The sequence below is a fragment of the Antechinus flavipes genome, chromosome 2 (genome assembly GCF_016432865.1).
Source record: "Antechinus flavipes isolate AdamAnt ecotype Samford, QLD, Australia chromosome 2, AdamAnt_v2, whole genome shotgun sequence".
NCBI lineage: Eukaryota > Metazoa > Chordata > Mammalia > Dasyuromorphia > Dasyuridae > Antechinus > Antechinus flavipes.
The window spans coordinates 512099302-512113449 of NC_067399.1; the positions used below are offsets into that span (position 1 = coordinate 512099302).

At 38.7% G+C, this 14148-nt stretch overlaps 1 protein-coding gene across 4 annotated transcripts in view; it reads right to left on the minus strand.

Moving 5' to 3' along the window:
• The window catches only part of CHD8 (chromodomain helicase DNA binding protein 8), a 61187-nt gene that overhangs the window by 34070 nt on the left and 12969 nt on the right, over window positions 1-14148 (minus strand). For 3 of the 4 annotated variants that reach the window (XM_051980410.1, XM_051980411.1, XM_051980408.1), the window contains exon 2: window positions 478-1535. In XM_051980410.1, the coding sequence (XP_051836370.1) occupies window positions 478-1320 (843 nt within the window). In that variant the 5' untranslated portion in view covers window positions 1321-1535. Of the gene's footprint in view, window positions 1-477; window positions 1536-6196; window positions 6264-14148 lie in introns of those variants that run through there. The other variant, XM_051980409.1, reaches the window with a different exon arrangement.

The following is a 14148-nucleotide window of genomic DNA, read 5'->3' on the forward strand; positions in this document are numbered from 1 at the left end:
TGGCCCTAAGTTTACGTGTCCCTTCCATGTTCAATTGCCTCAAAGCCTGTTAAGAATTTCTTTATAATAACAGGGACATAGATAAAGAGTATTTTATTGGACAGAATTCAATCTTGATGATGAGATGATAAAGGCTTATGTTTAACCAATTTTGCAATGAGAAAAAACAAACCATTTTTTTTTTTTAGATATTACTGTTCACCACTATTCCTTCCCACCCACATTTCAACAATTCAACAACTCCCAGTGAAAAAACTGTGAGATAGTAAAAAGGAAGAAGGGGAAAATATCAAACACTGAGTCATGAAGGGGAGGGTCTAATTCCATACTATCACTATCTACCCTGGCAGGTAACAAAAGTTACAAAATTAAAACACAATTGAAGATGGAACTTAGACAAGCCGTCTTAACTAAACTCAAGATTGAGTCTGACCCATAATCAGATTATACACCACTTTCCCCTATTACATGAGTCACCTGAGTCGGAGCTGAGGTCAGTGTGACAGCAGGTTTCAGTGGTGTTGCTCCAGTCCCGGGGTTTCCAGTTGTAGTAGAACTCTTCACCGGCTGCAGGACCAGCTGCTTTACTGGCCGGCTGGGTTGAACAATGCGCTGCACTGTGGCTTGGCCTCCAGTGACCTTAGTAGCTAAGACTGCATTGCCAGAAACAATGGAGACACCTGGTCGAAGAGGAGTACCAGTTAGCACCTTGGTAAAAGTGACTTTACCACCATTGGCTGTGCCAGCCACTAAAGGCTGTGCTGTGCTGGTGATGGCCTGGGCTTGTATCTGTGCCACATGAGCACCTGTGACTGAGGTACCAGGTGGAGCCTTGAGGATGACAATCTTGGGAGCTGTCTGAGGGGGTTGCCCTGCACCACCACTGGAGGAGACAGCTGTTGCAGAGACACCCATAAAAGGATTTCCTTGGCTCAGGATCTCCTGACCCTTGGAGACTTGAAGAAGTCCTGTTGATGGTGGTGGTGGCTGTAAAATAGTTTGGTTGGGTTGTTCCTGGCCCACTGGTGGAGTGGTATAGCCATGCAAGGTCAGTGACTCTGGGGCTGGAGTTGCTGATTCTTTGGGAGGATCTGTAGGAGGAATTTCTTCTGTTGGAGGGGGCAGGCCACTTGATGATGAACTTCCCAAGTCACTGCTTCCACCATCCTGATTCATCTGATCTAAGGAGTCCAGGGTACTTGGCAGCCCAAGGGCTTCTTCAATGGGATCTCGTGTGACTTGGTTGAAGCTGTCATCAGTTAAAGAGTCCAGGCCAAATAAATTGGGGTCATCAAAAAGGTCCATGATGGGGTCTGCCATTCTTGCAAAGAGGTGTGGAAAGAATTCACAGAGTTCTAAAAAGGGAAGGGGAGGGGGATCTTGGCTCTCCCCTCCCCTCCCCTATTAAAGAAAAGCTGCACACAATGGGGAAGAATAGCTATTCTGCAGAAGAGACAAGGAACCAACACATGTCAAGTTGTCTTGGCCGTCATGGAGTAAGATGGTTAAGTCTTCAGAGGACGATGTTAGAATTCCTATGTGGGAAGAAAAATAGAGGGTAAAAACAAGTAGCAAGAAAGTAATAAATCTACTATAATTCTTCCTTCTTAAGTAAGAAAGTTTTTCCCTCCAGCTCAGTAGCATCAGAAGGATAAAAGGAGAAATAAGAGGTCTGAGAAGACGAGACATGACAAAAAGGAAAAAAAAAAGATCTAATCACAGCTTTGTTTCAAAATAAATGTCAATCCAATTTCTCCTTCCCTGTAGTTCTTTGCCCCTAACCTCCTCTATCTTTCTTCCCACTAACAAGCTCGTTTTGCCTCTATTCACATATTTCCACAATTCCCAGTGCTAGTTAGAGATTAGGAATCAAAACATTTATTGTTTTATGGTCTTAAAACTGGCAAAGTTAATGCTATACCACTAGAAATTTCAATGAGTGTAGATGAAAATGTTTTTGATACATTACATTTAATAAATTTCTTTGTATCTATTAAGACTTCTTGCTATCTTTCAAGCCACAAATGTACTTTCAATTAAATATACTGCACAAATTGAGATAGATGGGATTCTCTAAACTTTCAGCAATTTCAAGATCTACTTCTTCCTTCCCTCTCTAGAATTTCCTGAATATGAACCACTTTTCCCAGGACAGAAGATTCCATTTGGGACTCATAAATTCAGAGCAAGAAGAAGCCACAGAAATCTTCTAGGTCAACTCCCTTATATCAATAAGCTGAGGAAAACTGAGGCTGCAAAGAAATGAAAAAACTTACACAAGAAAACAGGAAGTAGCAGAATCTAAATTTGAACCCATGGCCAGACTCCAAATCTAGTCTAGTTTCCCACTTGTTTGATGAGCCTAATTTATTTGGCCTAGATTCCCTAAATAATGATGGTAGGTCTTCAGTCTTAGAGACCCTTCTAAAATAAAAATGTTTTCTACTTTGAGATAAATGGGATTATACAAATGAAGTATCAGGAAACTTCCTATACTCTGTACAAATTAATATCTATTAGAATGGCTCTGCTTTACAAAGGGCAATTAAATATGCTTATTTAATTCATTATAGGGCCACATCATTTTTGAAACTACTGGCAAAGTGAAATTGAAAAAAAACCTGGGCCAAGAGTTGCCTAATTATATGTGACAGTTACAAATGAAAATGAGAAAATCTGTTCCTTTTACATGACAATCCCAGGAACTTAGTAAAGTAGTGGAGATACAAAGACAAAAACAACAGCAATGTATCAGAGAAAGTTACAAGAAGGTCCTGTTCTGTAATAATTGAATGTTTACTCCCCTGTCTCCAAGGTATTATATAGTAACTAGTCCCATAATAGTTTCAAAAGATAGGGGCATCAGATGAGAAAATGACACAGAAAGTGTTAAATAACTGTCAACACAAAAAAGGACCTACCTTCAATAGTGTTTCCTTAATACTTTCCCTATAAATTACTATATAGTCTCTATTTATCTAGTCTTTTGTATAATTCAGGTTATGTCAAAGTATAGGAATGGCTTGATACCGTATATAAAAAAATCATGGTTCATTTGTCAATCAAAATTTAAAACTCTCTCACCAACAGGATCTTATTCAATTCCATGAAATGTATACTCACCATCTAATTTTTTTTTTTTTGTGTTATTCTCAACCTTGCCTCAATCATTCCTTTAAACTTATGTCTCCTTCACATCAACATTCTCTTGATTTGTAGCTAGCCAACACTTAATGAATTTAATCCAAATGTTTATTAACTGACTTAATGAAAGAAATTGTGATACCAAAGAGTGATGGAATCAAATATTCCTTATTAAGTAAAATGACTAGAGATTGAGTAAATATTACTATATAAGCATTCATCTCTATTATTCTTCATGTTTATGTCCTATCTACAAAATATACCCTATCGTCATTATTGTCAAGAGCATATATTAATAACTGATGATAGTGAGATTGATGTAAAGAATGTTGTACTTGGAACAAGAAAGACTTAAATGCAAATCCCACCTGAGTGCAGCTGTGTGACTCTTACTCAAACCACATAACTTCTCTGAGCATAGGTATAAAGTAAGGGGGGAGGCCTAGATGTTGTGAAAGTTACCGTCCAGCTCCAAAAGTCTAAGATGTATGATTTAAAGATGCTACCAAAAAAAAAGTATTTGTTTCTTGTCCTCTAAGTTTGTAAACTGAAAGCAATTTATACATCTTTTGAATATTCTTCCCTGTTATTATTAGTACCTTGATCTTTTAATCAAAGCTCCTTATTATGATTTCTTTACCTAGTATCAATTTGAAAGAAAGAGATTTCATTTCTAAAGAGAGAGACTTAATTTCTAAAGTGTTGAAAATAAAGGATATGTGACGGTAAATAATTTCTCTACTCTCATTCCACTCAAGCAAATTTCTCTCAAGAACTTGAACCCCTACCTCCTGTACAAGTTTGTAGACCAATAAATTCCTCTTTCCTGGTCTCACCAGGCCTAGAAACCTCAACACTATTCCAGATCAGTACCATGTTACATTAAAATTTCCCTTTTCACTCAATCCCACTATCCAGCTTAACCCCCAACTTTATTTCAATTATTTTACCTCTCCCTTCTAGTTTGTTTCATGTCTACCACTAATTCTCAAATTCTTCTTTTTCATTATCAATTTTGCTCCCAACATATATCTACAGTTTCTTTCCCTATAATTTCTGGTTTACCCAGGTAGTATGAAACACATGAGATCTATTTTATTAGCTCAACTCCATAAATTCAACAATATTCAGAACCACCCATAGTTTAACCTTCTCTATAATTTCCAATGATTTTCAAAGGGACTAGAAAACCCACACAGTATTTGATTACCATCTAGGTGAAATTACTGTCCAAATGGATAGAGCACTGAACAGAATTTCAATATGTAGAATAAGTAATGGGAATTAAGGAGCTGTGGGGGAGTTTAGGATTACAGTCCAAAACAGAATTATATGTAATTAAAAAGAAGATGCGAAGTTCAATCTGTCACTTTCCATAATTCCAACATTTTTCTATCAAGGAAAACAAAAGCAAAACACAAATGGACAATAAATAAAAATTCCCATCTAAAGTCTTTTTCTGAAGGAACAAACTGGCAGCTAGTGTCAAAGCTCTGGGCTGTATGTCTACAAACTCCAAATACTGCCACATCTAGAGGAATATTTTATGTAGGCCAGTTATAGCTGTCCCTTTTAAAAGATGGGTTCTGTTCCAGTCTTTACTTGTCCCATTGCAGGGAAGGCAGCTTTATTCCTGTACTTTTTACTCCAAACATTTCCCTTTCAATTTCTTCATATTTTTTATTGAAGGGTAAAAGAAATCAGAAAGACTACTTACTTCTAGCTGCCTGGAAGACAAATGTTTGACATTAAAGTATACAGAATACAGCTATGGTCTTTCTTTATTCCTATTGATTACTTTAAAAAGGCAAAGGACAATGCCACATTTACTATGCACTTTTCAAAAACATCATGAAACTCATTTAACCAACATTGCTCACAAATTCAGAAGAGAATTGATTACTCTATTTCTAAGTATTAACTTGACATTTTTATCTTCAAAACTCTAAAATTTGTTATAATGATTTCCTGAAGAGGGCTGGATAGTATTATGTGTATACATACAAACATACATATGTATTTATGAATACACATATGTACTGGGAAGAATCAACTTAATGATAAATCCCCTTAAGCCATAGAAGCATTCACAAAGTTTAAAATTAAATCGAATCATCAAAATAATCTAAAAGAGGGAAGCACCCTTAAACTAAGTATTATACTGTGGGGGAAAAAAATCCCTGATCAAGAAATCTCTGATCCAACAACCTTCAGCAATGGAAAATGTACAACATTTTGTGCTCTCTAGAAGACAGGTACCTCATATCAAGGTATCACTTTCCTTCTCCTACTCCTCAATAAATAATATAAAAAAATAGAAAAATAGAGTCAGTTAAATAGGAGAAATTAACTCGAGGACATAAGAGTATAAGCTGTTGGTTAGTGGAAATCATGCTAAGTCCCACTCCTTGCCTTTGTAACACTTTGCATCAGGCTTGGACAAGCACTGACTCAGTTTCTCCACCTGCAAATTGAGAGCATTAACAACCCAAATCTCAGATGTCTTCGAGCAGAGGATGAAGCCTGCAAAGTAATTTGAGCCCCTACTAACAAACATGGAAAATGCAATAAGCAGTAAGAATGCTATGTATAGTTATGTCCATGAACGTTTAGGGGACAAGAAGAAAGTACCAAAAGGAGGTCCTGCGTTGGGGGGAGGGAAGGACTGAGGAAGTGGAGGTCTCAATGAGTGGGAAGCGAGGCCAGGGGAGGAAAAGGGACTGAGACATTACCTGCACAAGCAGCCAGGGGTGGTGCCAGCGGGGCCGCAGAGCAGGAGAGAAGGGGAGTTCTGGCGAGGGGCCCCCTGAGAAGGGGCCAGGGAGACGTGCATTTGGGGTAGGGGGCCGGCGGGGGTGCCCTCTGGGGCGGGGAAGAGCAGCACAGGAAGATGCGGGAGGGGGAGGATGCCCGGGGGCGAGGGCGATCTTCGGGCGGGGGCTGCGGATGTGAGACTCAACACAGCGAGAGAGGGAGCAACAGAGAGAGGGAAAGGAAAGGAGAAGGGCAGCCGTGCCGTGCCGCACCCCGCAGGGCAGAGAAGCGGCTTTACCTGCAGCGGCCGCGGGGGGCCGGTTCGCCCCTCTTGCTGTCTCTCCAGCACCAGTTCCCCTCCTCCAGCGCAGCCTAACGTGCTGCTCCCGCCCGCCCCTCGTACCCATTGGTAGATAACCCCCGTCACTCAGCACACCGACAACGACGCCGAGCAAGCGAGGGGCGGGACTAGCGAGGTTTCCCCCTCCCCCTCCGCCACCGGGTTAGGTTGAGAGCTCATGAAGAGGCCTATCCGGTTTCCAGGGCCAAGGCGAAGCCTGCGGTTCGCGTGAGAAAAGAGACTGGCCCAAGAAGCAGGGTTGCGGCCTCCTCTTCTCCCTGCAGGAAACAAAATCCGGGGATTCAATTCTTGATTCCCCTCGACCCTCTACTGTATTCCGCTCGGAAGGCGGACAGGGGATGATCCCGGAAAAAGGGGGTCCTCTCCAGCGCCTTGGCGCCCCCTCCGGGTCTGGGGCCTTCTGGTGCCAGAGTCGGCCCGCTCCCCACATGATCCACCCCCTTAATTTCGCCTCCCACACCCCCCAGACCTGCTTAATGAAAACCCTTAGTCCTTGACCCAGGGCTCCACTCCCTACGGGGTGAGTCAGCCCCCTTGCTGCAGTGAAAGCCCTTACTCGGAGGTTCAGGCCTCTCTGTCACCAGCCAAAGTGCTGGGCTGCACCAATGAAAGCCCCCAACCCTTCCTCTGCAGTGTCCTGGAAACAAGGAGACAGTCCAAGCACCCTGTCACCCATCAAAAACACCTCTCCGATTCCCACTTCCTCACCTCTGCTCCGTGTGCTTCCAACACAATTCAATGCAGCAAACACTTTAGTACCTACTAAGAGCAGAACCCATCAGTCAAGCAGAGCAGTGTGCTTCTCCTTTGGCAAAACCTTTCAATTAGTGACACTTTGGTCAACCACAGAATGACAGAAAACAGACCTCAGGTGTTTATATATCAGTTAACACTTCACTCTCCCAAACTAAGTTATGTCACCAGAAATTACAGTACAAAACAGTACAGATTTCCTGTAGAAAATCAATTATATTACTTCTTTTACACATTAGAGTACCAATCAACTGGTTTAAAGGCCTTGCAGCTAGGTGGTGCAATACATTGAGTGCTAGGCCTAGTTTGCCTGCCTCAGTTTTCTCAACTTTAAAATGGGAATAATAATTGCATCTATGTCCCAGGGTTGTTTAGCATATAGTAGGCACTTGTTTCCTTCCTTTCTTCCTAGTTCCATCTCAGCACTATTATGCCTAATATTAAGAACCTCTAAAACACCAATATCCATGCTGACTGCTCCTCAATTCTCTCAAATCACTCAGGCTCAAAATCCTAAATTCTTAATACTTTCACTATCTCTTTACTTCCCAAAATATAGTACCCAGGCTCATCATCAAGTCTTGGAGATTGAACTATCACAATTTTGTATGTATTATATTTGTGTTATTTTGTATGTAAGCTCTTTGAAGGGAAAGATTCATTTTAATCTCTGTATCAGAAAATCAGAACAGATTTTCTTCCTATCTGTTTGACAAGCTCTTTCTCAGTCTTCTTTGATGAATTTTCATCCAAATCAAATCCATTAACCAAGAGTTTCCTCCAAGCTCTGGTCCTGAGCCCTCCTCCTATACAATCTCATCAGTAATCTCATCAGCTCTCAAGGATTACATTATCATCTCCATGCAGATGATTCTCAGATCTAATTTTTTATCCTTAACCCCTCCCTAACCTTCATTCTAAACTCCAACTGCCTAGTGGGCATTTCAAACAGCATATTTCATATACATCTCAAACTCAATAGGTATAAAACCAAACCTCCCCTTCCCTCTACTCTTCTCTTCCCAGCTTCCCTATTACAGTTAATGGCACCAACATCCTCCTAATCATCTTGGATCATATTCTTGGGGTCATTCTTGGTTCTCTGACTCCACATATCCAATGCATAACAAATTAAGTCATATTTCTGCACATCTTTAGTCAATGTTCAGTTATTTTCTAAACTCATACAGCCACTATCCTGGTGCAGGTTCTCATTACCTCAATACTCAAAACTATTACAATAAACTACTTACCAAAGTGATCTTTCTAAAGGCAAGTCTGACCTTGCCCCTTTTCTCCTCCTCAATAAATACCAGTGGTATCCTATTATCTCAAGAATCAAATATAAATTCCCTCGCTTTTAACAGTCTTTTGCAATCTAGTTTCTTTCAATTTTTCCATTATTTTTATACTTGACCCTTCCCAGCCCCTCCCTCCACTTTACAATCTAGTAACACTTGCCTTCTTACTATTCCTCCCACATGACATTTTGATCCCTCACTCCATGCCTTTTCAAAAGTGGCTATCCTGCTTGGAATGTTCTTCCTCCTCATATCTACCTCCTGACTTATTTCAATATTCAGGTCAAATTCTACCTTGTAAAAGAGGTCTTTCCCAGAATCTTCAATGATTGTGTTTTCCCTTTGGGATTAATTTTCATTTATACTCTATACCTTGTTGCACTGTGTGCAACATGTTGTTTGCATGTGGTCTCATTAGCATGAATTCCTTGTAGCACAGTACTAGGCACAGAATAATAACTTAATTAATTACTGCTGACTAATTGAATAGGTCCTTAACATTGCTGAACTGAATTGAATTCATCCCTTCTTTTCATTCTTATTGTCAGTACTCTAGTTCTGTTCCTTCTTACATCTTCCCTATCTTCTTTCTAATTAGTTTCTCGATTCAGATCTCTCTATATGATCAAAACCATCCAAATACAACCAGATTATTCCCTCCCTCCCCACCCCCGCAAGGCAACTGGGAATAAATGACTTGCCCACAGTCACAAAGCTAGTAAGTATTAAATGTCTGAGGCAGACTCTGGTATTCTATCCACTATGCCATCTAGCTGCTCCAGACTATTCTTTCTAAAGCATAGCTTTCATCATATAGTTAAAGCTGAAAGGGGCCTCAGAAAATCTCTTCATTTTACAGTCGATATAATCAAAATACAGATAGGTGAGGTGATTTGAATTTCCTTTACCGGGGTTCAACACTAACACCTTCTCCCAAATGCTAATGTATTCTCAATCCAAATTACTTAATATTCATTTTGTAAATACTTATATGCACAAATTTCCCATTAGAATATAAGCCCAGGGTTGTTTCACTCATCTTGCATTCCCAGTAGTCTCTTGAATAAATGTTTGTTAACTGATTCATTACTTAGTAAAAGCTTTATATATGCTTGTTGATTGACTGCCTAAAGTTACTCTAGTAGTGAGTGGCAAAGCCTTCAAGGCCTGATCCCAGGTCTTCTAACCATAAATCTATTGTTTTCACAGTATTATTTTCTCTTGCTTAAAAATCTTCAATAGGACTCCACTGTCTATACTATAAAGTACAACAATAGTCAATGATTACTGTTTGGTAAACTCACAGACTTGAAGTTCTGGGATAGGAACTCACTATTTGAGAAAAATTGCTGGGAAAATTGGACAATAGTATAGCAGAAACAAGGCACAGACCAACATCTCACAACCTATACCAAGAAGAGGTTGAAATGAGTTCATGCTTTAGGCATAATAGGTGATAATATAAGCAAATCAGGAGAACATGGGAGTCCATCAGATCTTTGGAGGAATTTATGGCCAAAGAAGAACTAGAGAACATTATAATATGCAAAATGTATAATTTTGATTACATTAAGTTAAAAAGGGTTTGCACAAACAAAACAATGCAATCAAGATTAGAAGGGTAGCAGCAAGCTGGGAAACAATTTTTACAGCCAATAATTCTGCTAAAGGTCTCATTTCTAAAATATATAGAGAAATGAGTCAAATTTAAAACAATGCAAGACATTTCCCAATTGATAAATGGCCAAAGAATATGAACAGGCAATCTTCAGGTGAAGAAATTAAAGCCATTTACAAATTTATATATGGTATATAAATGTCTTATGAAAAAATGCACTGTCACTATTGATTAGAGAAATGCAAATTAAGACAACTCTGAAGTACCCATTACACCTATCAGATTGGCAAAGATAACAGGATAAGATAATTGTTTAAGGGGAAATGGGAAAACTGGGATCCTACTATATTGTTGGTGGAGTTGTGAAATGCTTCAACCATTTTGGAGAGTAATTTGGAACTATACCAGAAAGACTACAAAACCATGCATATCGTTTGATTCATCAATGACTCTACTAGGTTTGTATCCCAAAGAGATCATAAAAGAGGAGAAAGAACCCATATGTGCAAAAATCTTTGTAGCAATCCTTTTTGTAATGGCAAGGAATTAGAAACTGAATGGTTGTCCATCAATTGGGCAAGGAATTGGAAACTGAGTAGGATGCCCATCAATTGGGGAATGGATGAATAAGTTATGGTATATAAATATAATGGAATATTACTGTTCTGTAAAAAATAATAGGCAAGATGATTTCAGGAAAGCCCAGAAAGACTAATTCTGAGTAAAATGATCAGAACTAGAACATTGCTCACAGTAATAGCAAGATTACATGATGATCAATTGTGACACTTAGCTCATGTATTACCTATATGAAAGCATACAAAATAGTGAAAAAGACTCCAAGAAATGAAACTCCTTATACCAAATATAGATATATGCTGCTTAAGACTATTGGGACAGTAAGTGACTTGTCCGTGGTTATACAATCTAGATTTAGAATTCAAGTCTTCCTTACTCCATCCATCACACCATACTGCCTATTGGAATGTAAGCTCCTTGAGGCAGACAATGTTTTATTATTTATTCCATAGTTTAAGTGTTTGGCACATAATAAGTGTCTAATAAATGCTTTTTCATTCACTGACTTGTTTATTCATCATCCTACAATATAGCCAAATTACTGTTCCCTGAATAGACTTTGTTTCTGTGACTCAATTCATTATTATTTATATCTTTTCCACTTAAATTCCCATAATTTAAGGCCAAACTAAAATACTATCTCCTCTGCCAAGGTTTATGGATGATGAAACTAAAGCAAACAGGAGTAAATGACTTGCTCAGAGTCACACAACTAGGATGTGTTGGAGATCAAATTTGAACTCAAGTCATCTTGACTCCAGATTAGGTGCTCTACCCACTGTACAATTTGTAATAGGTAAAATGTATTTGGGAACCATCAAAGCAACTAATCTGTCAAGGAGAAGAGAGTTTGAATCAATGAATAATTTTTCTAGAAAAATGATGTATAAAACTATATTATGTATTATATATAACATACATACATACATACATATATATATATGTTGGATATATAATATGTGTGTGTGTATTCCATGTATTTGTCAAACATGCTATGCCCTTAATTCCAGACAGAATTTCTTTGATGTTTTTCTTATCTCATCATCATTCTCAAACATTTATTGTCTACATCATATAAGACTCTGCATTAGATTCTAGAAATGCATAAAATGATGAGACAGTATCTGTAATTAAATAGCCTAGAGCCTTGTGGGGAGAAAGGAAATAGATAGATAGATAGATTAGATAGATAATGATATATAGTAATTATCTATTATGTTCATGTTCCTATAATATTCCAACCAAAATATACTATGTGCCTTTTATCAATTCACACATGACACCATATTTGTTCACAAAGTTTTCTCATAGTCTACATTGTATTTTAGTTATGTGTTGCATACATTCGATCTTGTATATTAATTTGTTGAACAAGACTTTTTAAGCATCTAAAACTTTTAAGCACTGTGCTAAGGGCTGGGGATACAAAGGCAGAAGTTAAACAGTTTTTCCTCCTAAGGAGGTTACATTCTGCTGAGGGAAACATGTATATAGATACCAACAAGTATACAGACATTTCTGAAATCCTTTCTGGCTCTACAGGATCCTAAAATAGTGATTACAAACTACATACAAAGTAAATACAAAGTAATTTTGCCTGGAAAATAAGGAGGAAGAGTGGGCAAATCAGAAGAGACTGTAAGAAGTGGTACTTGTGCTAAAACTTGAAAAAAAAACAGGGATTTCAAGGGTCAAAAGTAAAAAGAAAAGCACTGGTGGGGAATGGCTAGTGCAAAGGCTTGAAGTTGGGATTTACAACATCAAGTTTTAATTTGGTTAGATGGTAAAGCTTGGGGCGGAGAGAGAGGAGGGAGGAATTGTTAAGTAATGTGCAAAGTCAGTCTAGAAAACAAGCAGGAGCTCGCTTTAAATGACATAAAAAAGAGTTTGGATTTTATCTTAATACTAGGAAACAACAGACCTGTGTTTTAGGAATATCAATCTGGTAGCTTTGAGGAGGATGGATTAGAGAGGAAAAATACTGAAAGCAGGGAGACCAATTAGGAGACAATTGCAGTAATTCAGGAAAGAGGTGATAAATGTAAGTGAAAGCAATGGGAAGAAGGTGGATTCAACAAGTAAAGGCAAATGAATAAACACAGGATAGATCAAATAGTTTAGGAAGATTCAGAAGTTGGCAATAGCGATGCCTTAGACCAATGGTACCCTCAAGAAAAACAGAAAAGTTGAACAAAAGGAAGAGGGGAAAAGCATTTTTTTAATTAATTGGCCACTATAGCCAGGCACTGTGATAAGCTCTTTACAAATATTATCTCACTTGAAACTCACAACACTCATGGATGGTAGGTGATGTAATTCTCATTTTACAATTGAGCAAACTGACATGGATAAAGGTTGAAGTGATTTTCCCAGGGTCAGATAGTTAGAGTCTGAGGTTAGATATGAACTTATTTGTTTCCTGATGCCAGGCCCAAAACTCCACCTACCATGACACCTAGTTGCCATCAGATTTCCTAGTAAGAAGGGTAAGTTGAGGTCAGGTGCATCCAATTCTTCGTGAGCTCCCTTGAGGTTTTCTTGGCAAAGTTACTGGAGTGCTTTGCCATTTCTTTCTCCAGCTCATTTTACAGATGAGGAAACTGAGGCAGACAGGACTAAGTGAATTGTGAAGATCACATAGCTAGGAAGTGTCTTGAGGTCAGATCTGAACTCAGGACGATGAATTTTCCTCACTGTAGGCCCAGCATTCTATCTCCGTCATTGTCCCAGTGAGGTGAGGGAAGGGGATAGAATCACTTCCCTTTCATTTATATTGAGTTTGAGGTACCAATAGTTTTATAGGGGAGATGTCTAACAGGCAATTGTTAATACAGTACTGGCGATTAAATGGAGTTAATACATCAGGAGAGATGAGGGCTAGATGTATATATTTAAGTGTCTCTAAGGTAAAACCTATGCCTTCTATATTATTTTACCCCCCAACATGGCTGTTCATACAATAGCAATCACATGGATGAATGGGAAGCCATCATGTCGCTATGATTTAAGGAGAAGAGTAGGACACTGATATATAGATTGTTAACTCCATAATACTTTAGCAGATTCAAAGAAATACCATATGTATTTTGTTGTCTTTGTTGTTTGGATCTATGATTTCATCAGTGTAGGGAACCCATGATATGGAAATTTCACTCACTAATGCAATTGGTATCTAATCTGTGCCATTTAGTCTTATAAAGAGTTTCCTGTGGGGCAGCTAGATGGCATAGTGGATAGAGCACCAGCCCTGAAGTCAGGAGGACCCGAGTTCAAATTTGACCTCAGATACTTAACACTGCCTAGCTGTGTGACCCTGAGTAAGTCATTTAATTCCAATTACCCGGGGAGGAGAGGAAGGGAATAGTAGGAGAAGAGGAAGTTTCCTGGGATACTGAGAAGTTAAATGACTTATAATCCCTTTATAGTTAGAGGTAGATTTGTTCCTGGATCTTACTGCATGGATGGTATCTCATTCATTTTGCCATGCTTTCTCTAACCATAAGCATTATAATGTAAAGTAGAGTAGTACTCATTTTGACAATTCTACACTGTAATTTGTGTTATTCATAACACAATACCCTTAGACATTTAAGTATAAGATGCTGAGTCCAAAGAGAGCCTAAATCAGGAACTTAGAT